The sequence below is a fragment of the Scyliorhinus canicula genome, chromosome 21 (genome assembly GCF_902713615.1).
Source record: "Scyliorhinus canicula chromosome 21, sScyCan1.1, whole genome shotgun sequence".
NCBI classification, from domain to species: Eukaryota; Metazoa; Chordata; class Chondrichthyes; order Carcharhiniformes; family Scyliorhinidae; genus Scyliorhinus; species Scyliorhinus canicula.
This window is the reverse complement of record NC_052166.1, coordinates 48436538-48463647: the sequence shown is the minus strand read 5'-3', so window position 1 is coordinate 48463647 and position 27110 is coordinate 48436538. Positions and strand designations below refer to the sequence as shown.

The following is a 27110-nucleotide window of genomic DNA, read 5'->3' as shown; positions in this document are numbered from 1 at the left end:
GTTCAAAGAGACCGTCAATCAGGAAGGATTCCAGTTGGAGGAAGATGAAGAAAAATTGACTATATTATTATACCTATTTGTGTGTTGTTTTTTTGAAACAAAAAAGTATGTTTACTGTGTGCATTTGTAAAGGATAGTGAAAAGCTGAAAAATTAAACCATCTTGAAATTGATGGTTTATTTTTTTTCTTGGTGGGAGGTGTCATGTCAGAGTACCTATAAGAAATGTACTTTTAAGAAATGGGTGTTTATCAGTGATGTCAGAGTGTGGGTGGAGCTAGGCTGTCTGTCAGCTTTTTACTTTCACTTTAGGCCGTTTGCTGCAGGGTGTGTATTAGTTTTGGTTTCAGTGTTGGAGCTGAAGCCAGACCAAGCAGGTGTATTGCTGTTCTCTCTGCCATCAAAAGACTATCTCTTGATCATTTGGTGAATTCAGAATTATAAATGTTCTCAGTAGTGAATGTAAACCTAATGTGCTTCTGTTAAAGGTTTTGTTTTTAAGTTGTATGGATGTTAAAAGGAAAGCTTAAAGGATTACTTAGTGTTGTAGTCTTTGAGGGTTGTATTTGAATTAATGGTTGCTAAGATGTTCACTATGTTTTAAAAAGGTTAACATGAGTTCATAGAATAAACATTGTTTTGCTTTAAAAAATACTTTTCCATTTCTGCTCTACCACACCTGTAAGAGTGTGCCGTGTGCTCCCCATACCACAATCTATTAAAAGATGTGGGTCAGGTGAACTCCATGATACATTTTGGGGTTCTCTAAACCCTGCCCATAGCAATAGAAATTATGGAGAAGGACTGTGATAAAATTAAAAAGATAGAGAGGAGTTTTTGAGTGGTCTGGGAGGCTTAAAATTAGACAAATTTCCAGGGCCAGATGACATGTATCCCAGGCTGTTGAGTGAGGCAAGGGAGGAAATATCGGCGCTGGCAATAATTTTCAATTCCTCTCTAGCCACAGGGGAGGTGCTGGAGGATAGTCAATGTAGTACCATTATACCTGAAAGGCGGAAGGGATAAACCAGGAAACCACAGGCCAATAAGTCTAACCTCAGTGGTGCGGAAACTATTGGAAGCAATTTGGAGAGACAGAATGAATCTGCATTTGGAGAGGCAGGGATTGATCGAGAACAGTCAACATGGTTTTGTTCGGGGGAGATCATGTCTGACCAACTTGATTGAATTTTTCGAGGAGGTGACCAGGTGTGTAGCTGAGGGAAATGCATTTGATGTAGGCTGTAGACTTCAGATGAAGTCCCACATGGGAGACTGATAGCAAAGGTAGGAGCCCATGGGATCCAAGGAAATTTGGCAAAATGGATCCAGAATTGGCTGAGTGGCAGGAAGCAGAGGGTGATGGTCAAGGTATAATTTTTCAGCTGGAAGCTTGTGTCCAGTGGAGTCCCACAGGGATTAGTGTTGCGACCCGTGCTGTTTGTGGTTCATATAAATGATTTAGACATGAATGTTGTAGGCTCGCAGATGATACAGAAGGATATAGACGTACTGGGGGGTTGGGCTGAACCGGTTTAAATGGAATTCAATTATTATTATTATTATTATTGGAAGGGACATGTCTACTTTGTACATTTAGGATACCTCCTTTTAGTGCTTCCCACTGGTTTTCCACTGATTAACCCTCGAGCAGGACTGACCAATCCACCTCAGCCAAGTAAGTTCCTTCTCATTTCTGCAAAATATGCTTTTTCCCCCAGTTCAACATTTTTGCTCCTGCTTTATCTCTGTCCTTTTCCATGGTAATATTCAATCTAACTGACTTGTGATCACTATCCTCGATATGATCGGCAATTGTCACTTCACTCACTTGCCCTTCTTCATTCTTGTACACATTTATTTTTTGTATTTTTTTGGCTTTCGTAGTTTGCACTGTGTCCTGAGAATTATTGGTCGGTGTTTCTGCATGATAGTGCCGAATTAGAATGTTTAAATCCTCGTTTGTTTGTGGCGGCTGGAAGGAGTTGGGTTGACACCCTGCCTTTGTGGTGCAGTTGTGTTTGAGCCTGCTCCCGCCCTGACTGTGGGATGTGCATTGACAGATGATAGTTGCCTGTGAACTTGCAGTTCTGGCTGAAAATCTTGACTCTGAGGCACAGGCTGTCACGGCCCAATTCCAAGAGTTGCAGGATGTTTTTATGGGGGTGCACGAGGAGAGCACTGTCCCTGGTGGGAGCCTTCCTCTCGACGTGTTCCTGCTGCATGGCCTACAGTCGATTCTGTTGTAGTTGGGAGGGAGAGAGGGGAACAATAGGAGTGCTGCTGAGCCTGGTCCCATCCCCCTCCCGGCTGGAGCCTCGGTTGTTAACTGCCTGGGTTCTGGCCAGACTGCATGGTGGAAGTAATGGTGCCTTGTGCTTCAATCATTAGAATCCTTGAGAGATCCTGAAGCGTGCTCATTGATCCTGATCCTGCTCTGATTTTGGTTTTCTTTGTGCATCAGTGAAGACATTTTTATCCTGAGGACTGCCTTGCATTTCTGCATCTAGATTATTAGACTTTGCACCCAGTTGATCATGTTGCTGTCAATTGTTTCCGTTTGCAGGAAAGTGAATAATGTGGGTGTTATGACCGGTGTCATTGATTATCCTGCTTTTAACAAGTTCATATCATGTTAAGTCAAATGTTGAATGCGGGATTTGTGCAATGTGTTTATTCTTTATCTTAAGGGTATTTGGGCCTTCTAATGTCTGAAAATTCTTGTGTGGAGGGAGGGGGGTGGTTTGTGTTGTCCCCAAGGAGCTGGGGTGCTCTCTTTCACGGCATCCCTAGAGGGAGCCCAATCTGGCTGGGTTTGGCACCCAGTGAGCAATGAATTTAGAACAGACTGAGCGTTTACCTAAGAGCTGTCCTTTTCTCTTTCTCCGGGTAGGAGTGAGGTCCCCTTGTAATTCAGCTGTCAGGCTCTCGTCCATTTTTGAATGCCTTGGGCGGCAGCTCAGGTAGATCTGTTATCTGAATGATTAGTTCTAATAGTTCTTGCTCTTTCTCTTCATCCTTTTTAATCCTCCTGTGAGACCCCAGAGTTGTGGCTCCTGCTGTGTCCCTCACTTTATGCAGGGTATCTTCCAGGCTACTTGTGATGCTAAGATGGTGGGTCTTGGTGCTATGGTTAAATGAACAGGCATGTTTGATAAGTGATCTTCTGGTAGCCCTACCCTTTTTTTTCCTAAGTGATCCTGATTGTCGAAGTGGGTTCACTGGTGCTATACGGAGGTTGGCTGGTCCTCCCTCCCTTTCGGGGGGTGCCCTAACAGCGCCTCTGGGACGGGGTTCCCGCCTTCCAACTTGAATCTGATGATATCCTTCTTAACCTCTGGCCTTATGGCTATTTTGGTGTTCCCCGAGGGGATGTGTCAATGCTTGATGGTCCGGCAGCCTGTTCCTCGTTTGGATCTGGGACCCGAAGGATGGGGTTTAGTCGCTCACGGCTTTGCTCTTTATTATTTGCTCTTTTAATTTTCTATGGTCAACCCTGGGTCTGAGGTCTGAGATTTTCTTGTTGTCTTGTCGTTCTATGATGGTTGTCTGCTCGGTCCTGTGTAGGAAGGGAGTTTGATTGCATTACAAGTGTCGGTGTAATTCCCCTTTAGCTCTGGGGTTCTCGAGTTTTGGATTCCTGTGTTACTTTTCTTTGAAGCTATACGTATGATGTAACTCTGCTATTAACTGTTTCCTGCACTGGTGCAGACGGATCTTGTATCCATGAAGGGACCATGTTGGGGATATTATCCCTGACTCATCCAGTCTTATTTGTTCTCGTGTTTGCAATGACTCATGTTATCTGCCGTACCTGTTTTGCATTGATATGTTTTTTTCTCCCTTTTTCTTTTGCTTTGATGCAATAATTGCAAAACCTGGAAACATCAAGAAAAATACATTTTTTTTAAATATATAGATTTAGAAAAGTTCTCGCAGCAGGGTGTAAATCAATACATTAAAATACCTTTCCGGCAATCAATTAAACAAACCATATAATAAATAAACATTGAAAGTTGTTCAGAGCTTGACAATTCCAACACATTCACGGCACCTAACCCTAGCTTTACCCATTTGAAAATAATAAATTTCACATTGGAGGTAAATATACTTTTAAATATGCTGCAATTTATCTCACCATTTTGTTAATCTCTAAGAAATGCCTTATGTTTTAAATTAACAAGCAAAAATGGAATAAAGTCTTAGAAGGTGTTTAAAGACTTTAAATATCTTTGTCAAATGGTTGGGTTCGTAGTGATAGCATAGTTGTGTTGTAATTCACCGACTGACCACTAGGAGTTTCATGAGTATATAAGTGAATGTTAAAGTTAGCTGGCCTCAGACTGGCTGGAGGAAATTGAAGAGAGAGGTTGCTTTGCTGTTTTTTAATCTGTTTTGTATATAGTTTACCCACAGTTAACGTTAAGAAATCATAACTTTAGCTACAAGTGTTCTTGTAATAAATGAGGCCATCCAACAAGAACATTACATGGTTGGAAAGTATAACCGCGATATTCCAATAAATCGAATGATCACTGTAAAGTGTTGGGTTTGTGTGGGTCATTTTGCATGAACTCCTGACCATTAAATGCAGGCATTGATAATAAACTGCAGTTGTCCATATGCAGGCTTTCCTTTCTTGGATGGCTTAGTCTTTGGTGCGAAAGTTCAAGAATAATATTTTCTCATTTATAGAATCTGCTCAATTTCTCCTCTCACCTTTTTATATAGCGAAACAAATCAAATATCTGTAAATATTGCACTTGAAAATTTCTGTACTAAATATACAATTGATCCAAATCTGGGGGCATCTTTCAACTTTGGGAAGTGTAAAATGACTGGTTGCAAATTGGTTGCCATTTTTGCAATGCCACCTGATTCTCCCCTTCATTGAAGACAAAACAAAATTTAGATTGGTAACTCGCACCGGTGGCTTTTTAGTGTTCGACTACCAAAGTTTAAAGTTCACTCGATATGGACAGCATTGGATTCCTAAACAGTTGTGATGCATATGCATTGACTGGTTTAAATGGCACCTTATATTTTAATAAATGTGGTGACAGGTTATTTGAAGTGTCAGGCAAACAGGATGGAAGGCCCCCAGGTGCATATCCTTTGGGCAGGGTGGCACCCTAGCATGCTGGTGCCACCTAGGCACCCTGACACTGGCAGCGTGGCACCCTGGTAGTGTCGCCTGGTTGCCAGGCTGGCACTGCCAAGATGCCCAGGTGGCACTGCCAGATCAGCGGGGCACTGCCAGGGTGCCAAGTTGGCACCGCCAAGGTGGCATTCTTTGCATGGGTGCAATCGGGCTGGGGTGCTCTGCACGCGTGTTGGGGAGGGGCCAGGGGTCACTTCAGGGGCCTTGGAGATCGGGATGCCATTTTTAATTGGTGTCCAAATCTCTTTCGACGCAGAGGAGTTCCAACGAGCGGAGCTCCTCCGTGTACAAAATGGGGTGTACAAAACGGGGCTATGTGCAGCCTCGGCTGTGCGTTCACAATTGAGGCAAGTCGCGTTTTATAGCTGCAAGTGCCGTGAAACATGCAGCTTTGGGATTTTGTTCGCGCCCCAATATCTTTCTTGTTTAAGATACTCTTCATTAGAGAAGTATGCTGTTAGCAACTGCATTTCCTGGTTTGTTGAACTTGTGTAAGGGCATTTTGACCTCACTGTCTACATATTCTCTAAATGTATTCACTCTGCAGCTAGGCATACGTTTTGGCAGCGCTATTGTTTCTGTTTTTGCCAATTATTTTAATCTCGCCTCTTATCAGATTCCTTCTACTCTTGATAATTGAACCTAGCAAGAATATGTTCTTGGTGGCCAAAGACCCATTCTGAAGGAAAAGATGTGGATTGCTTAATAATTCTGCTTCCCAGAGCTGGGTATTCTGTATTTAACCACATATGATCCCATACATCATTCCTCTTAGTTGCAAAACTCCCAGAAGGAACTTACCTCGGAAAATAATACTGCATTTGCTTCATGTAGAACCAACACTACTTGATAATCTTATTATTATTTTGACTTTCTAAACAAAAACCCTGTGGTTATAAAAGTCATCATCTCAGATGTTCACTTTATCTTAAACAAATCATTTCTAGAAGCGCTTTGTTTTGATGTACACTTTATAGTCTCAAACTTGGATATGGTTAGAATAGTGATATATGACACGGAGTTGAAATAGATTGGAAAACAGAAACAAACTATCATGAGTGTATTTGATTTGGCAGTGAAAGCTATTTCTTTTTCCATGGATATTAACACAGCCAGTAGAAGTGTTTACAGCATGAAATGTATCTTTCCCAAGGCAATATAATGTATGTTAAAAATATTCATTATATTAGATTTACTGAGAGTTAGGTTTTCAGCCCAGATCACTTCAGCTGTCAGTAAAATGTTAGCTGGAATTGGTTTGAAGTGGAGTTGTTTTACTGCACTGGAGCAGGTGTCAGAAACCCCTGACACAACTGGAAATCCTGTCACTCTGCATTTTGTTTCCATGACATAGAACTGAATTCAGAAAGTGGGGCACCAATAGGTAAGGACATTGAAAGCAAATTCTTGTTCTCCTGCAAATCGGAAAGAAAATAAACTGACCAAACTTCTCTTTTGGCAAAGCCTTGTGAAACTGAAGTGTAATATATTTCTTGGACTCGGAATAGATGATGATTTGACCCTTTCTCCATGCTGCCTCCTTGCAAAAACTCCTTTACAAAACAGTTGTGAATCTCTTGATATGCACTTGGCTGCATCTGGTTCCAGGCAGCAGAGGGGATTGAACCATGGGACATCTTAGAGCGGTGTTTCTCCAGGGCTGTCTGCTGTCTGAAGAGACTTTAGAACAATGAGCATTATACAGTATGAGAGTTATTAATTCATAATTCTTCATTTAGAAGCCAAAAGCTTGGTGTCGTGGATTGTTATCTTAATTACTATATTGCAACAAATAAGTATTAAAATGCATTCATGTTCTTTAGTTCATAATTTACTGCTGAAGATGTGTTAACCAGGGTGCCCAGTTAGATAAACTTGTAATTTACACTGGTTTGTAACAAAATGTCAATCATCCAGGAAAATTAAGTTTTGAAATATTTGGATTAATATAATAACGGAGACAAAAACAGGATTTAAAGTGAAAATGGTCAGTTTGCTTTACTGCATGGTGTTCTGGGTTAGCTCATTATGTTCACTTCAATGTTGAAGTACTACCCTAGCCCAAATCAAGCATATAAATCATTGTTTCGTAGCACAGAACTAAGTATTGCTGAAAAAAGAGACACGCTGTCAAAGTTTTTTGTCTTGCACTCATCAGGACAGAAACCAAATTTCAAAGGAAATAACAATTTCTAATGCATGAGAAAAGAGGTGCTGATTGGTTGGCAAGTTGGCTCTGAATGGTCAAGATGTTCCCATGGTGAATGCACCAGGGAGCTATTGCCTCCATGCTTTTGTTTATCCAGAAAAGGTCTGGATATATTCCTTTTGTTTGCAGAGGACACGTCCCTGCATATAAATATATGTAGTTTCTAGCAAGCATTAGTATGCGGCACTGCAAGCCTGACTATTTTAAGTTTGTTAGCGGCGTAATTCTTGGCAAACTCTAGATTGTTTAGCAAATACTGCCCAATCGCAGGATCACTTCTAACATTAGACGTTATGTTGTTTTGCAAGTATAGGTTGGTTGGGTCTGATCAGTACTCTGCCTATTGCAATCAGCTACATTTGATGCAATGTAGCTGTTTTTAAGATGTGCGGCCTATATACCTGGCATTATTACTGGAACTGAAATTGACGAGTGAAGGTAGGCTTGTAGTGGAGAACATATTCACAGATTTCTCAACCAGCATGTCGAGAAAAGGGAGCTTGTGAGACTGTTTCATTTCAAAGGTGAATATCTGTGTTGGTTTCCTGAGCAATCTTGTTAATAGGTCCCAAGCTACTTGCTCGCCATGCAGGCTTGATTCTGAAATAGGGTGCATCAAAACTATCCTGCTGGGTAATGGCTACCCCTGTCAGATCATTGTTCGCTGTACATCGTGCATACTCATGAATTGGCCTAAGGCTGCCACTTTTGGACCTGAAAAGTGCCCAGTCTCCCTCTAGTCTGGAAGGATAAAGTGCCTGTACAATTTGAGCAACTGGTGAAGCTAGCCGTTTCACGCTGCTACTATGCAGTGTCAACCCAAGTGCTGCTTTTCACTAACAGGATGCTGCCATGAAGCCATTCTCTCTACCACACAAATGAGTAATGTGGCACGGTTGCACAGTGGTTAGCACTGCTGCGTCACGTCACAGAGGACCCGGGTTCAATCCTGACAATTTCTCCCCGTTTCTGCGTGGGTCTCGCAACCTAAAGATACGCAGGGTAGGTGGATTGGCCAAACTAACTTGCCCCTTAAGTAGGAAAAAAGGAATTGGGTATTCTGATTTTTTTTTAAAAGAGTAATGTGGTAGATGAAGTTCAATGCAGGCGCATAGCCCACACGTCTGAATGACTGGCTAATTGTATCATGTCCCCCTTTGAAATTTTGAGGTTCTTGTGGCTGTCCTGATGAGTGCAAGATGAAATGGTTCAACAGTGTTTCTTTTTTCAGCAATACTCAGGCATATAAATCTTGAGCTTATCAAATTTTTTTTCAGTGTCAGTAAGTGTGGCACGGTGGCACAGTGGTTAGCACTGCCGCAGACCCAGGTTCTACCCCAGCCACGGGTCACTGGCCGTGTGGAGGTTGCACATTCTCTCTGTGTTTACATGGGTCCCACCCACAGAAACCCAAAGATATCCATGATCGTGTAGCTAACTTTCCCCTTAATTGGAAAAGAAAGAATTGGGTACTCTAAATTTATTTTTGATAAATGAAAAATGAAAATCGCTTTATTGTCACGAGTAGGCTTCAATGAAGTTACTGTGAAAAGTCCCTAGTCGCCACATTCCGGCGCCTGTCCGGGGAGGCTGGTACAGGAATCGAACTGTGCTGCTGGCCTGCTTGGTCTGCTTTAAAAGCCAGCGATTTAGCCCAGTGAGCTAAAGAACATGAGTCAGTAAAAATCCACAATTTGAACCAGTTGCTTGGTCTTGTAGCAAGATTGGGAGGATGGTGGTATGGGAAATCAAAGAATCAGAGCGGTGCAAACTGGTGTTTTCTCAAGGTTTTAGAGTTAATTTAATGTCTCATAAGCAGCAGGTTCATTGTACTTCTGCTGGTAGAATATTACTAATATCGAGAAGAGGAACATGATTCCCGCTCCGCATCCAGCATCAGACTCTTCATAGGTCCAAGAGCAGCTGTTTGAGACAGCACAAACTCTGATTTCAATTGCATGGGCTGATTTCTGTGTTTCTTAAATGAAACAGGGCCACTGATTGATCTCAGAGCTGTTTTTTGTTCTGCCGGCCATTGACGTTGAAATGCTATGAGGTGTATCTCTCAGCAATTGAAGGACAACCCTCAGCTGTATTCTTTGTTGTGAATACTGTGTTACATCATATTTACAAACTATGTTAACGGCATGTAGCAGCAGGACATTATTTTAGCCATTGTGACACACAGCATTTTGGCCTTGTTGGTTCCTTGAATTTAATATTGGACTCCTGAAACATGAATATTGGAATTGAAATCAACTCAAATTTGACACTGTTCCAGCTATTTTCCATAAAGGATGCGATTTAACAGTTTGCATTTACTGAGATGTTTACTTACGTTAGAGAGCAGTTTTCAGAATTATCATTTACAGCTTTGGCTATAGTAAATAATATTTTTAACGCATTCACAAGAAGACTGGAGCTGATTTCAATGGTTCAAACTGGAAAAAACTGGTCAAAAGGGTTTGTAAAGTGAGTGATAGCCAACCTAGTGAAATGTGAAGTGGGCAAAACCTGAAACTTCGTTGATCTCTGGTGATCTGCTCCGTTAAGTACGATTTTTATCCATTAGTTTAAGAGTGGATGATGGTGATTTGGTTGCATCCAACTGTCTGGAGAAAATTGGATCTTTGATCAGCGCCTTGTTATCAGAGGGTGCTAGTTTCTCATTTACATTTAGATGAGTATTGATTATTTATTTACTCAACTGAAGTGGGATTCTTTTCCAATTTTAACTGAATTGTCTGTGTTGTCAGTTGAAAGAGAGATAAAGCTCCTGACACCACCACAAGATAACAACACTTTGTGGTGAAGATAGAAGTTGGAAGGGACCTTTTTCTGTTGTTGACTGAAAGTGAAAGTTTAGAAATTAGAATTGATTGGTTCTGTTTCCAAAATGTTTTCAGAATTTTCTTTAGTGAAGTTTGTTAAGATATAACCTCTGTATTTTCCCTACGTGGAGGGTCACCTAAACTGTGCACTCAAACAGAAGGTACAAGTGCAAGCAGCAGCATTTCTCATTTTGTAAGGTAATCAAAATGTTGAATCTGAGTGCTGTTGGAAAATATGCTTTACATACAATAAAGGAGAAGGGAAAGAAAATGTGTTTTTAGTTATTTTGCAGCTCAACATGTGTATATTCTTATTATGTTAAATGTGTCCAGTAATCATACATAACCATAACCAGTGACCTTCGTTCTGTTTCAAGCAAGATCTTTGAGTATATTTAGAGACGATAAATTTCCAAAGGACAGGCATTGCATTGGCCTGTGAATTTTATTTTTATTTTCTGCACTTACACACTGTTCGTTCCATGCTGTAGCATGTCTATGCATAGTTTTTTTTTTACAATTGCAATAATGTGCCTGCTGTCTCGTATGGTAAAACCCCCAGTTGACATGCAATATCTTAAAGTGTCTTACAGATTATGATCTGTCACTTTTCAGAATTTATATTGATTTACAAAGACAGCTTGTGTTACTGTAGCCATCAAAGATTAAAGCAGCGTTGTTACACTACACATCAATGGGGCAGAGGTAGTCATATTTGGCTAATTTAGTAATTAAAAATGTTAGATTATTCCAGTATAAAATATTTTGGGTTTAATACTTTAAAAATATACTGAAATTGAAGAAGAATGCTCCCATCAGAAATAGTTTGTGATCATGTTATAAAATCATTCAAAAATGCTTTTTGAATCACTGAATAAGCACGTTTGAAGGTTCTCTTTCATGTGTGTTTTTCATAGTTGGGGGGAGTTGTAATAGATATGCATTATTATTTAGAAATAGCTACATTTTCTGCATGCAGAAAATAAAAAAACAATCAATAGAGCTCGCCAAAATAAATGGCACTTGGGGAAATGACAGTTTAAACCTATTTGACTTCAGAGCAGCTAGCTCTAAATCAGTGCAGAAAAGTTTGCTTACCTTTAAAGAAGCATTCTCTTCCAGCATTGGATTGTAAAAATCAAGTGTCATATAGCACAGAGCATGTGGCGAGGGATATTAATTTTTTCATTTTTCTTGAATTTTTATTCTGAGGTGATATTTATGCTAATATTAATGTGCTGGAGATTGGAAGTTGTTTTTCAGTCTGGCACCATTATCAATGTCAAATAGGAGAGCATAGCTGCAGAGTAAAGCTTCCTTCATGTTACGCCAAGAATGCACTTTAATCTCAGCTGCAGAACAATCACTCACTTCTGCACTAATTCCTTCTTTTTACTTCTCATTCCAGCATCTTTATAGCTTTAGAGTGAGGTTGCATATTTTAGGTGGCACGGTAGCACAGAGGTTAACAATGTTGCTTCACAGCGCCAGATTTGATTCCTGGCTTGGGTCACTGTCTGTGCGGAGTCTGCATGTTCTCCCCGTGTCTGCGTGGGTTTCCTCCGGGTGGCCCGGTTAACTCCCACAAGTCCCGAAAGATGTGCTCGTTAGATGAATTGGACATTCTGAATTCTCCCTCAGTGTAGCCAAACAGGTGACGGAGTGTGTCGACTCTGGGATTTTCACAGTAACTTCATTGCAGTGTTAACGTAAGCCTACTTGGTGACACTAATAAAAGATTATTATGTCACTTGGATTTCTGCTCACTGAAACTATGTTGAGATTGGGAAACTGATTTTGCCCTTGTAGAATCAGAGACCGGACATTTTCATCTCATCTGCTAGCACTAGTTTCAAATCCAAGTGCCAAGAGAGAAAATACAACTGTTCTTATCAACTGCACTACTTACAGACTCAATTATTTACTATAAACCTTTCTAACAGGTTAACGGTTTCAATGTTTTCTAAGTGATGCTTGCCACCTGTTTATCAAAAGCCTAGTGACACACTTCACTACTAATTATTTAATTTATTTGGTTGAATGACCCTCTCTTTAAATATATTCATAATCGGGGGTCTCCCACCCCCCCCCCCCCCCCCCCCCCCCCCAAACTAAATTATGAAATGTAAACATAATATGAAAGTGCTGCATGTAAAGAGTGGTTGAATGATACTTAAAGGACAACAGCTATTTCTTTGAATTGAAGTATTGGTGTTTAAATGTGAAACACTCACCTCCATTGAATAAGGCTGAACTCATCTGGTGCCCAACTCCCACCTTGATAATTGTGGGTTTATTTCTGACGATCTTCATACCGCTGTCAGCACCCACTCTCAGCACTCCTCCATGTGTGCTCCCCGTTTCTTATGATATAGGCCCATCGAGCCAGCACCACCCTCTGAAAGAGCCACCCTACATAGGCCATTCACTCGCCCTATCCCCATAACCCCACCTAACCTACACATCTTTGGACATTCGGGTAATTTAGCATGGCCAATCCACCTAACCTACACATCTTTGGACTGTGGAAGGAAACCGGAGCACCTGGAAGAAATCCGAAACATGGGGAGAAAATATAAACTCTACACAGACACCCAAGACCGGAATTGAACCCGGGGCCTCGGGCACTGTGATGCAGCAGTGCTAACCACTGTGCCACCATGCCACCCCCCCTCCAAGTTCACCAAGCCGGCCTCATTAGGCACTTTCAATAATAGTAATAATCTTTTATTGTCACAAGTATGAAATTACTGTGAAAAGCCCCTAGTCGCCACATTCCTTTTGGATTATTTTATAGACTCCTGGGAAATCTGAAGACCCAGTTTAAGAGCCATGGCTCTAAAGTTAGTTGACAGTCTGTTGACAATATGCTGTGTCGCAACCTCATTACTCCACGTGAGTGTCAGGCTGCAGCAGGGTATGTGCTGTTACAGCAGGGTATGTGCTGTTACAGCAGTACTTGGATGCCTTACAGGTCCATTATAACCAAATGCTTATATCTTAGTTTACAAATCTTGTATTATTAGATTGTAATCTGAATTGTACTTCATTTTCACAAGACACCAGAAGACTCTAGTGACTTAGTCGGTTCGGGTATTAAGCAGCTGAACCATTCAGGCAGCCAGCCAAGATGCTGGGTTAAATATCTGGTCCGTGCTCAGCCAATTGATTTGTAACACAAACACAAGAATATACTTTTGTGTTTTGAGTTCGGGAAGAGAAAAACCCATCAACAATCATGTCTCTGATCACTATTCAGCACCCCATTACTGTAAAAGCGCATTTGCCCCTGCAATCAAAGAATTTATCATAGAATTTGCAGTGCAGAAGGAGACCATTCGGCCCATCGAGTCTACACTGGCTCTTTTGAAAGAGCACCCTACCCAAGGTCAACACTTCCACCCTATCCCCATAACCCAGTAACCCCACCTAACACTAAGGGCAATTTTGGACACTAAGGGCAATTTATCACGGCCAATCCACCTAACCTGCACATCTTTGGACTGTGGGAGGAAACCGGAGCACCCGGAGGAAATCCACGCACGCATGGGGAGGATGTGCAGACTCCGCACAGACAGTGACCCAAGCTGGAATCGAACCTGGGACCCTGGAGCTGTGAAGCAATTGTGCTATCCACAATGCTACTGTGCTGCAATCCAATGCTTAAGTTCACATGTGGTCACTACTAAAGGACAACTGGCATGTGGAACCATATTCCAGAGAGAATTCAACACAACCTGGAGGGGGAGTAAGTTGATGCAGAAAGACTACTTCATTTGAGGGAACAAGATAAAATGTTAAAGTTGAGCTTGGTATGTCCTTGTTATAGATAATTGCACAATACATGAGCAAGTAAACCTAATAAATTATACACAAAATTAGGTCAGGTCAATAAATTGAAGGAAGAAGCAAACAAGAATTTTGATTAGAATTGTCACATGCAAAGAGACACTTCCCTGTAGTTGGAGAATCTGCTTGTACATTTAAGGTGGGAGACATGAGAGAGATTCCATATAAACTTAAATCTGGTATCTGTGGACACCTATAAATTACTGAATAACAGCAGAAATGCCAATTTGTGCTGATGTTTTCTGCTGAATTTAACTTGGTTTGTTTGCACTGGAGTGCTAAACTTGTTGCATTTGAGTGCTACAGTGAGAGTTTGGTGACTGAGGGAGTATAGAACACAGAACAGTACAGCACAGAACAGGCCCTTCGGCCCTCGATGTTGTGCCGAGCAATGATCACCCTACTCAAACCCACATATCCACCCTATACCCGTAACCCAACAACCCCCCCCCTTAACCTTACTTTTTAGGACACTACGGGTAATTTAGCATGGCCAATCCACCTAACCCGCACATCTTTGGACTGTGGGAGGAAACCGGAGCACCCGGACGAAACCCACGCACACACGGGGAGGACGTGCAGACTCCGCACAGACAGTGACCCAGCCGGGAATCGAACCTGGGACCCTGGAGCTGTGAAGCATTTATGCTAACCACCATGCTACCGTATAAGGGTTCATTTTTATTTAAAGTCTAGTATTTCTTTTATTTAGTTAATTAACTTAAAAGTTGCTGTTTGGTCTATAAGAAGATGAATTTTGAATCAGCTTTAAACAAGGTTCTACTTGTACTTACTTGCAGCTGGAGCTTGTTAATTAGTTAATTGCATTAGGCCAGTTTTCAGAGGCTAGAGTCACAGTATAAATCTGAGCTAGTTAGACTTTGTTTGCACTGGAGTGCTGAACTTGTTGCATTTGAGTGCTACAGTGAGAGTTTGGTGACTGAGGGAGTGCTGAACTTGTTGCATTTGAGTGCTACAGTGAGAGTTTGGTGACTGAGGGAGTGCTGAACTTGTTGCATTTGAGTGCTACAGTGAGAGTTTGGTGACTGAGGGAGTGCTGAACTTGTTGCATTTGAGTGCTACAGTGAGAGTTTGGTGACTGAGGGAGTTAGGTGAGGAGGAAGTAAGGTGCTCCTTACATTTCATTTCCTATATTTATCAAAGAGCTTGAAGGGAGTCAGGAGTTGAGAGTACAGTTGACTGGAAGCAGAGTCGGAGGGCGGAGGGCCAGTTCGTCCACGGGGCAGCTAATTCTGTAAAGTAAGAGGGGATGGAGGCTAGGGCAGTTGCATGCTCCTCCTGTAGGATGTGGGTGGTGAGGGATACCACTGGTGTCCCCGCTGACTATACCTGCGGGAAGTGCACCCAACTCCAGCTCCTCAGAGACCGTGTTGGGGAACTGGAGCTGGATGAACGTCGGATCATCCAGGAGGCAGAGGGGGTTATCGAGAAGAGTTACAGGGAGGTAGCCACACCCAAGGTACTGAACAAGTGTAGCTGGGTTACAGTCAGGGAAAGGAAAACTAACAGGCAGGCAGTGCAGGGATCCCTCGTGGCCGTTCCCCTTCAAAACAAGTATACCGTTTTGGATGCTGTTGGGGGGGGGAGGGGGGGGGGGGGGATGGGGGGGGGGGGGGGGGGAGGGGGGAATGACCTACCAGGTGAAGGCCCTAGCGGCCAGGTCTCTGGCACTGAGTCTGGCTCTGGGGCTCAGAAGGGAAGGGGGGAGCATAGAAAAGCAATAGTAATAGCAGATTCAATGGTTAGAGCAATAGATAAGAGATTCTGTGGTCGCGAGCGAGACTCCCGTAAGGTATGTTGCCTCCCGGGTGCCAGGGCCAGGGATGTCTCGGATCGTGTCTTCAGGATCCTGAAGGGGGAGGGTGAGCAGCCAGAAGTCGTGGTGCACATTGGTACCAATGACGTAGGTAGGAAAAAGGGTGTGGAGGTAATAAACAAGTTTAGGGAGTTAGGCTGGAAGTTAAAGGCCAGGACAGACAGAGTTGTCGTCTCTGGTTTGTTGCCGGTGCCACGTGACAGCGAGGCTAGGAATAGGGAGAGAGTGCAGTTGAACACGTGGCTGCAGGAATAGTGTAGGAGGGAGGGCTTCAGGTATTTGGATAATTGGAGTGCATTCTGGGGAAGGTGGGACCTGTACAAGCAGGACGGCTTGCATCTCAACCAGAGGGGCACCAATATCCTGGGGGAGAGGTTTTCTAGTAGTCTTCGAGAGGGTTTAAACTAATTTGGCAGGTGAATGGGAACCGGATTTGTAGTCCAGCAACTAAGGAAGCCGATATTCAGGATGCCAAAGCAGGTAGTGGGGAAGGTAACAGTGACAAAGGAGAGTACTTGCAGGCAAGGGGATGGGTTGAAGTGTGTATACTTCAATGCAAGAAGCATCAGGAATAAGGTGGGTGAACTTAAGGCATGGATCGGTACTTGGGACTACGATGTGGTGGCCATCACGGAAACTTGGATAGAAGAGGGGCAGAAATGGTTATTGGAGGTCCCTGATTATAGATGTTTCAACAAGATTAGGGAGGATGGTAAAAGAGGTGGGGGGTGGCATTGTTAATTAGAGATAGTATAACAGCTGCAGAAAGGCAGTTCGAGGGGGATCTGCCTACTGAGGTAATATGGGTTGAAGTCAGAAATAGGAAAGGAGCAGTCACCTTGTTGGGAGTTTTCTATAGGCCCCCCAATATCTGCAGAGATGTGGAGGAACAGATTGGAAAACAGATTTTGGAAAGGTGCAGAAGTCACAGGGTAGTAGTCATGGGTGACTTCAACTTCCAAAACATTGAGTGGAAACTCTTTAGATCAAATAGTTTGGATGGGGTAGTGTTTGTGCAGTGTGTCCAGGAAGCTTTTCTCACACCGTATATAGATTGTCCGACCAGAGGGGAGGCCATATTGGATTTGGTACTTGGTAATGAACCAGGGCAGGTGATAGATTTGTTAGTGGGGGAGCATTTTGGAGGTAGTGACCACAATTCTGTGACTTTCACTTTAGCAATGGAGAGGGATAGGTGCGTGCAACAGGGCAAGGCTTACAATTGGGGGAAGGGTAAATACAATGCTGTCAGACAAGAATTGAAGTGCATAAGTTGGGAGCATAGGTTGTCAGGGAAGGACACAAGTGAAATGTGGAACTTGTTCAAGGAACAGGTACTGCGTGTTTTTGATATGTATGTTCCTGTCAGGCAGGGAAGAAATGGTCGAGTGAGGGAACCATGGTTGACAAGAGAGGTTGAATGTCTTGTTAAGAGGAAGAAGGAGACTTATGTAAGGCTGAGGAAATAAGGTTCAGACAGGGCGCTGGAGGGATACAAGACAGCCAGGAGGGAACTGAAGAAAGAAATTAGGAGAGCTAAGAGAGGGCATGAAAAATCTTTGGCGGATAGGATCAAGGTAAACCCCAAGGCCTTTTACACATATGTGAGAAATATGAGAATGACTAGAGTGAGGGTAGGTCCGATCAAGGACAGTAGCGGGAGATTGTGTATTGTGTCTGAAGAGATAGGAGAGGTCTTGAACAAGTATTTGTCTTCAGTATTTACAAACGAGAGGGGCCATATTGCTGGAGAGGACAGTGTGAAACAGACTGGTAAGCTCGAGGAGATACTTGTTAGGAAGGAAGATGTGTTGGCATTTTGAAAAACTTGAGGATAGACAAGTCCCCCGGGCCTGACGGGATATAGCTAAGGATTCTATGGGAAGCAAGAAATGAAATTGCAGAGCCATTGACAATGATCTTTTCGTCCTCGCTGTCAACAGGGGTGGTACCAGAGGATTGGAGAGTGGCGAATGTCGTGCCCCTGTTCAAAAAAGCGAATAGGGATAACCCTGGGAATTACAGGCCAGTTAGTCTTACTTCGGTGGTAGGCAAAGTAATGGAAAGGGTACTGAGGGATAGGATTTCTGAGCATCTGGAAAGACACTGCTTGATTAGGGATAGTCAGCACGGATTTGTGAGGGGTAGGTCTTGCCTTACAAGTCTTATTGACTACTTTGAGGTGGTGACAAAGCATGAGGTTGAAGGTAAAGCAGTGGATGTAGTGTACATGGATTTTAGTAAGGCATTTGATAAGGTTCCCCATGGTAGGCTTATGCAGAAAGTAAGGAGGCATGGGATAGTGGGAAATTTGGCCAGTTGGATAACGAACTGGCTAACCGATAGAAGTCAGAGAGTGGTGGTGGATGGCAAATATTCAGCCTGGAGCCCAGTTACCAGTGGCGTACTGCAGGGATCAGTTCTGGGTCCTCTGCTGTTTGTGATTTTCATTAACAACTTAGATGAGGGAGTTGAAGGGTCAGTAAATTTGCAGATGATACAAAGATTGGTGGAGTTGTGGATAGTGAGGAGGGCTGTTGTCAGCTGCAAAGAGACATAGATAGGACGCAGAGCTGGGCTGAGAAGTGGCAGATGGAGTTTAACCCTGAAAAGTGTGAGGTTGTCCATTTTGGAAGGACAAATATGAATGCGGAATACAGGGTTAATGGTAGGGTTCTTGGCAATGTGGAGGAGCAGAGAGATCTTGGGGTCTATGTTCATAGATCTTTGAAAGTTGCCACTTAAGTGGATAGAGCTGTGAAGAAAGCCTATGGTGTGCTAGCGTTCATTAGCAGAGGGATTGAATTTAAGAGCCGTGAGGTGATGATGCAGCTGTTCAAAACCTTGGTCAGGCCACATTTGGAGTACTGTGTGGAGTTCTGGTCACCTCATTTTAGGAAGGATGTGGAAGCTTTGGAAAAGGTGCAAAGGAGATTTACCAGGATGTTGCCTGGAATGGAGAGTAGGTCATACGAGGAAAGGTTGAGGGTGCTAGGCCTTTTCTCATTAGAACGGAGAAGGATGAGGGGCGACTTGATAGAGGTTTATAAGATGATCAGGGGAATAGATAGAGTAGACAGTCAGAGACTTTTTCCCCGGGTGAAACAAACCATTACAAGGGGACATAAATTTAAGCTAAATGGTGGAAGATATAAGGGGGATGTCAGAGGTATGTTCTTTACCCAGAGAGTAGTGGGGGCATGGAATGCACTGCCTGTGGAAGTAGTTGAGTCGGAAACGTTAGGGACCTTCAAGCGGCTATTGGATAGGTACATGGATTAGGGTAGAATAATGGAGTGTAGATTAGTTTCTTCTTAAGGACAGCACGGTAGCACTTTGGATAGCACAATTGCTTCACAGCTCCAGGGTCCCAAGTTCGATTTCGACTTGGGTCACTGTCTGTGTGGAGTCTGCACATCCTACCCGTGTGTGCGTGGGTTTCCTCCGGGTACTCCGGTTTCCTCCCACAATCCAAAGATGTGCAGGTTGGGTGGATTGGCCATGGTAAATTGCCCTTGGTGTCCAAAATTCAATGATTAACCTAGGACAAAAGTTCGGCTATCTATCTATCTACAAGGAGAAATTTTGCTTTTTAAGGTCTTGACTGCAAAGTTGAAATTCCCATTGGTTTTAGTAAAAAAGAATGCTTCATACAATGGGCTGGATTCTCTGGTCCCCGAACCACGTGTTTCTCGGTGGCGGGATTCTCCACTCCCGCCGCTTGTCAATGGGATTTTCCATTGAAACTAACCCATGCCGCCAGGGAATCTGCCGACGGGGTTGTGCTGCCGGCAGGAACAGAGAATCCCAAAGGCCAGAGAATTCAGGCCAATGTAATCGGCCTATGGCACTTTTTGCATTGGGATTGGGAAGAGAATATACAACAATTTTAAAAATTGTTTTAACTACGTTTTCTGCACAATTAGTATGAAAGTTTCTCATTCACATTATTTGCTGGCCTTTTTTTCGTTCCAGGACATCAGTATCGGCTTGAGAAGCAAAATGAATCTAACGTAGCTGTAGATTTAGATCGTACCTTAGAAAGTCAGAGCACTTTGGAATTCTGTCTGGTCAGAGAGTACAGTAAGTTTGAACTTTTGACTTCTGAATAAATTTAATTTTCAAAATACGCATCAGCAAAACACTTATTAGAAAAATGCATGTTTTAAACACGTGTCGAATGTCTTTAAAAAAAATAAATTAAGAAGATTTGAGATATGTACATAATGTACTTTTAAAAAGTATGCTAATTAAAAAAGCAATGTACAGATGTTAGGATTTGATAACTATCACATATGAAATATTAAATGTCTCTTTGCAACTACTGTGATTGCCAAAGGAGCACATTCCTTGAAAATCCTCTATAAAAATGGAAACTTTGAGAAAAATGTTGGCAGAACCGGTCTGCACTTTTTATCTTTTCGGTTTCCACATGATAAAATAGAACCATAGCGTCACTACAGTTCAGAAGCAGGCTATTTGGCCCATCAGGTCTGCACTGACCCTCTGAAAGAGCTACTTATATCCGTAACCCCACCTAACCGTTGGACACCCGAGGGGCAGTTTAGCATGACACATCTCTACCTAACCTGCACATCTTTGGACTTTTGGAAGAAACCGGAACACACTGAGGAAACCCATGCAGACACGGGGAATATGCAGACTCCACACAGATAGTCACCCAAGGTCACAATGAAGTTGGGTTCCTGGCACTGAGGCACCAGTGATACACACTGTGTCACCGTGCCACCCACGATGATGTCAGGACAAATCTGGTATCAGCAAGTTCAGTTCTGAAATAACCTGCTTCCATTCAGTTAATTCAAAGTCCTATAGCAAAATTCCAAGTTGACCATTATAGATGTGGAGTTGCATTTGTAACTTTTGATCTGAATAATTTGCTTAAAAACTGCTAGCACTCTACGTTGAACTGGAAAAAGGGTGATGAGGGGAAAAAACATGCAATCGATTTTAGGACAAATGTGTGACAGATACCATAGATATCTTTGTATTTTGAATAGGAACAAATCTTGAGTGAGGGATCTTGCCCTCAGTAGACCTTTTGGAACCTAAACACTGCAAAGAATTATGATTAACCTTGACAGTGGGTTTGCTTGTCCTCTTTTGTTTCAATCACTGAGTGCTATTAACTTCATTGGAGCAACTAACGAGGAGGAATTACTGCTTAGCACTGTAAGGCAGCTGAATTAGTATACACAGTTGAAATGCAAGATTGAATAAGCTTTCTTTGTATCTGCTGCATTGAGCTATTTCAAGCTGCTGACTTCAGTAATTTATTTTTCTGCCTCCATCTTCCTTAATCCCAAACCAATTCCTCCAATTCAGCCTATAGTTCTTGCCATTACATCACAAGTGCAATGCAGACCAAAAGTAAACACATGGATTTTGAGGTTGATATTTCTTCTAATTGGATTTGAAAACGGTGCTGATCACTTACCTTTCTGATTTAAAAAGTCTAATTTTAAATTGTAGAAACTGACACATTTATCTGCTTGATAAGGATTTCTGGGATCTCAATCTGATTCTAATTCACTTTCATTGGTTTTTACAGTATAAACAACCCAGTCAAAGGTGAATTTGTTTTCATCTTTTCAATACTAGTACTTTGTTCAATTAAACTTAATGTGGAAAGGTTGCAAATTTATACCTAGTTGTAAATTGTGCATTATACATGTAATGTAAAGGGTATTTGATGACTAGCACAGGAATTATTCGGAATTTTAAAACCTTTTCGTACTTTAACAAAGGTTTTTTTTTACATAGATACAATGCAGTTTAATACAAAATGAGAATTTGTCTCTTCTAATGATCAATATCACACTTTCCCTGGATGTTATAATATGCAAAATACCTGGAGTTTTCGAATTCTTTACGTTTTGCAATTGCAATGAAATTTTTAGATTGATAATTGTTCTTTGTTAACATGTATTTTTCCCTGAGTAAATAATTTGACAGAGATTTGTCTATTTCTCTTCAATGCAGGCTTTATTTCCCACAGCTTTGCAAAAAATGAACAGATTGAGCAAAGCTATGGATTTCATTAGTTGTTGCTTGCCCTATGATTAAATGGTACATATTTGATCCATTGCATGTTTGCCAAAGAATTAAAAAAACTTTTAAGTTTAAAACCAAATAAATTATTGGTAGATATACCAAACACATGATTATGATGTTTAAAGGTGTGCATGGAAATGTGTACAGTCCACAGCTCAGATCAAAGTCCCTATTCAGTATGGACTCTGAGAACTGTGCATGTGTGCATACTGGCTGAACTTGTCACATCTGCAAGTCTGTGTGCTGGCATGCTCTTGACATCGCCCACAATGTGAATTATTTGGTCTTCGCTGGAGATACCTAGATTGCCATACACAATCAAAACTCTTCCATCAAAGGAAGAAAGGGCCGGAGACCGAGGAGCTGAAGCGCAAGTGGGAGGAGGAGCTGGGTGGAGAGATAGAGGATGGTCTATGGGCGGACGCATTGAGTAGATTCAACGCGTCTGCAACATGTGCCAGGCTCCGCCTGATACTATTCAACATCGTTCATCGGGCTCACATGACTGTGGCCCGGATGAGGAGATTCTTTGGGGTGGAAGACAGGTGTGCAAAATGTGCGGGAGGACCAGCGAACCATGTCCACATGTTCTGGACATGTCCGAAGCTTAGGGGATTTTAGCAGGGTTTGCAGATGTCATGTCCATGACGTTAAAAACAAAGGTGCCACTGAGTCCAGAGGTGGCGATTTTTCAGGGTGTCGGAAGACCCAGGAATCCAGGAGGAGAAAGAGGCAGACGTTCTTTCCTTTGCTTGCGCGGTAGCCTGGAGACAGATACTATTAGCTTGGAGGGACTCAGCCCGCCGAAGTCGGAGACCTGGCTCTCGGACATGGCTAGCTTTCTCTGTTCGGAGAAAATCAAGTTGGCCTTGATAGGGTCACTGTTAGGGTTCGCCCAGAGGTGGCAACCGTTCGTCAACTTCTTCGTGGAATATTAATCGGCAGCAGGTGGGGGGGGGGGGGGGGTTAGTTTAGCTTAGAGTTGGGGGTTAATAAAGATGGGACCTGTAAAGAAGGGAGACGGCTTTTGCACTATGTTTATAGTTCCATGTACATTGTTTATTTTGTTGTTGTGATAATACCAAAAATACCTCAATAAAATGTTTATTTTTTTTTAAAAAGGAAGAAAGGGCAAATATGATGGAAAATTAAAGAATATTATTCATCCTGTTCAATTCTCCTTACACTCCCATCGCAATTTATCTTAGATTTACAATTTGACATGTCTCTTCTGTTAATAAACTGAAATAGACTGGTTTTAGTTAACAAGTATAGGAAACTGCCAGCAACAGGGTTAGATGAGTTAGGTTGTGCTTGGCAAGTTATTTCAACTTATTTGAGGATGTTGCAAGTGGATAATCATCATGAATAATGTATTTAGACATTCAAAAAACATTTTTGCACACGCCATTTGAAAGGCTTCTATTTAAATTGAAAACCACATAAATTTAAGGAAGAATATAAGCTGAACAAGCAACCGGTTAAAAATAGATCAAATAGTCTCATCAGACCTGTGACACCAAAATGGAGGAGATAAAAGCTATGGGAAGTTCTCCAAGGTTCACTCATCTACCTAAATTAATGTGGGGCTGGGCTTTCCCACAGGGCAGGAACAGAAGTTTTGATTATTTCTGGGTCACCCCACCCCGCAACCCCAGGGGGAACAGTTACTAAAATTTGAGGACAGGTTCACTGTCCAATTAAATGGAGGTGTGCAGACTCTTAAAACGTGAGGGCCAATCAGAGACTTCAAACGTGTGAGGAACAGCAGGTTGCAATGGAAGAGAAGTAACCGGGAATTTGCTGCAACATAAAGGTGCACTCAGTCTAACTTCTATGTCTTGACTAAAATGGATTCAGCAGCAAGGCCACCACTGTGGGAAGGGTGTGTGCTTGCAGCTGCTGCAACACCCAGACAGGTGGGGAGTCTCTTGAGTCTTCCTACAGTGATGCTGGCTGCTGCCAGATGCCTGCCTCAAGGCACAGAAACTGGCCCCTGTCAATGCGGAAAACAGGAAGTCAACTCCTTTAGAACAAAGAACAAGAACAAAGAAAATTACAGACAGGAACAGGCCCTTCGGCCCTCCTAGCCTGCGCCGATCCAGATCCTTTATCTAAACCTGTCGCCTATTTTCCAAGGATCTACTTCCCTCTGATCCCCGCCCGTTCATATATCTGTCCAGATGCATCTTAAATGATGCTATCGTGCCCACCTCTACCACCTCCGCTGGCAAAGCGTTCCAGGCACCCACCACCCTCTGCGTAAAAACACTTTCCACGCACATCTCCCTTAAACTTTACCCCTCTCAGCTTGAAATTGTGACCCCTTGTAATTGACACCCCTACTCTTGGAAAAAGCTTGTTGCTATCCACCCTGTCCATACCCCTCATAATTTTGTAGACCTCAATCAGGTCCCCCCTCAAACTCCGTCTTTCCAACGAAAACCTTTCTTCATAGCTAGCACCCTCCATACCAGGCAAATCCTGGTGAACCTCCTCTGCACCCTCTCTAAAGCATCCACATCCTTCTGGTAATGTGGCGATCAGAACTGCACGCAGTATTCCAAATGTGGCCTAACCAAAGTCCTATACAACTGTAACATGACCTGCCGACTCTTGTACTCAATACCCAGTCCGATGAAGGCAAGCATGCTGTATGCCTTCCTGACCACTCTATCGACCTGCGTTTAGTAGGACCTGATTAGATTCGTAACAACCCGTTTTGGCTGCGGGTCTCAATCTCACCTCCGTTAAAATGACCCAGAGGTAGGGTGGAGCACATTAGCCATCGGGGCTAAGTTTGACCCTGTCTGCCTCCGATCCTGACCCCTGTGAGGGCCAAAGATCCAAACAATGTATCCTGAAAGTGCCTTAAAAATGTGCTGATGGGCAGCACGGTGGCACAGTGGTTAGCATTGCTGCCTACGGCGCTGAGAACCCGGGTTCGAATCCCGGCCCTGGGTCACTGTCCGTGTGGAGTTTGCACATTCTCCCCGTGTCTGCGTGTGTTTCGCCCCCACAACCCAAAGATGTGCAGGTTAGGTGAATTGGCCACGCTAAATTGCCCCTTAATTGGAAAAAATAATTGGGTACTCTAAATTTATTTATTTTTTTAAATGTGCTGATGACATGAGAAAAACAAAGAGCAATGGCAAGTGCTAATACAGCAGCTTATTGGCAATGGGGTTTAAGTAAATTATCTATCTGGGAAAGCAGTTGAAAAACTAATTCTGAGAAATATAAAAAATATGAAGGTGAAAAATGCTGTAAAACTTTGGCATGTATAAGTGAAACTTAAAACCCAGACCCAATTACAGTCTCCCGTTCGAAGTCAGATCCTGACCGAAGCGCAACCTGCCACTTGGCTTCAGGCTACAGCCCTAGTCTAAGAGGGAGAGTCTAGTTGGTCATGGTCTCAGCCACATCCTGTCCTTGGCAACAGTCACTGATTTGCACTGCCTCTGGCACAGCCTCTTTGGGACCTGGCACTACCTAAGCGTGCAGTAATGGAAGAGATAGCTGTTCCTGACCCTAGGGAACCAAGTTGCAGATCCACATGGCGGCGGCCATGAAGGAACCCTGACGGGACAGCGATGAGGAGCTGAATGTTGATACGGTGGAGAAATCTAGGTGGGGTGGGGGAGGGAGGGAATGGCTGAGTGAGTGACAACTGAGTGAAGAGAGGATGAGTATAGGGGTGCGTGTGAAGGAAGGGTATCAATACAGGGCTGAGTGGGGAATATAAAGTTTTAATTGCTTTGTTGCTGTTTTGCTTTTGCTAGTGTCTGGAATATTAATTTTCAGGGCTTTTTAGAAGTATGTATTTGTTCGTGGGACGTGAACTTTGCCAGCAGGCCCATCCTAATTGCCCTTGAAATGAAATGGAAAATGAAAATCGCTTATTGTCACGAGTAGGCTTCAAATGAAGTTACTGTGAAAAGCCCCTAGTCGCCACATTCCGGCGCCTGTTCGGGGAGGCTGTTACGGGAATCGAACCGTGCTGCTTGGTCTGCTTTCAAAGCCAGCAATTTAGCGTTGTGCTAAACAGCCCTTGAGAAGGTGGTGGTGAATTAAAATAGGGCCAGATTGGAAAATAGTTGGCAAAGTACTGCCATTATTCTTTGCTTTTCTTCACATGCACTTGATCCAACAAGGTCATGTTAGAAGAGACTTCATAATGTATTACATGCACTAATTGCATTGAATGCTGAGGTAATTTTGGTGATTTTATACAAATGCTTGATCCACAATCTTGATGGCAATAAACGGCAAACAAAGAGAAAACTAATGTCTCTACCCACTTGAAGTCCTATAATTCCACCTATTTGAAGTGGCCCGGAAATATACACATTTAATTAGAGATCATAAGTGTTATAATTACATCATTCCTTATTGCAAAAAAATTTCAAACCGTTTTCTTTTTAGCTGCTAGTTTTCGGGTAGGATTGGATATGCTGGAGTTGTTATCCTCCGAACAGTGGAGGCTGAGGGGTGACTTCATCGAGTTGCATAAAATGGAGGGTCCGAAATAGAAACTGCTTATTTCCTTCGCAGTTGGGGTCAAATATCGGGAGACTTGAAGTAATAGAGGGATTGGGGGTTAATGAAGGAACATTTTTTTACATCAAGGGGGTGGTAGGGACCTGAAGCTCACTCTTAAAGGGTGGCAGAGGCACAAACACCACATTTACAACATGGTTATGCAGAAATGTCGCCCTATCTCTAAACATTGACCATTTTCCCAATCTGCTCCACACATTTGTGTTCAGACATGCGTGGAGATCAGTCTTAAATAGGACTGTAAAGCACTGCAGAATCCTGTCTCTTTGAAATAACTACTGCTATGAGACCCAAACTGGTAGTTGCACTATACATATACCCTTTTCCTTTGTCAGTTTCTAACATCATTTAGTTATTGGTATTCAAAGTAAATTAGTGATAATTTATTAAAATTGATTATAAGAATTCAATTCAGAATTGCAGGCAGTGGAAGCTCAAATCATACATTAAATTTAGTTGGGGAGTTGGCGTAGGCAATTTGTTTAATTACAGGTAATAGCTGTGTATCATTATAGTAATTCAATTACAGTAATATAACTGAATTGCTGTGTGGGTGGCGTTCATGCTTATTTGTCTAAATTGTTTATAA

At 42.6% G+C, this 27110-nt stretch overlaps 1 protein-coding gene across 6 annotated transcripts in view; it reads left to right on the top strand.

The window, feature by feature from the left end:
• mapkap1 (MAPK associated protein 1) overlaps positions 1-27110 on the top strand; it is a 371223-nt gene that overhangs the window by 252431 nt on the left and 91682 nt on the right. For 4 of the 6 annotated variants that reach the window (XM_038782195.1, XM_038782200.1, XM_038782196.1 and 1 more), the window contains one exon: positions 19862-19969. The exons of the other annotated variants lie outside the window; for them this stretch is intronic. In XM_038782195.1, the coding sequence (XP_038638123.1) occupies positions 19862-19969 (108 nt within the window). The remainder of the gene's footprint in view (positions 1-19861; positions 19970-27110) is intronic. 6 annotated transcript variants of the gene reach the window in all.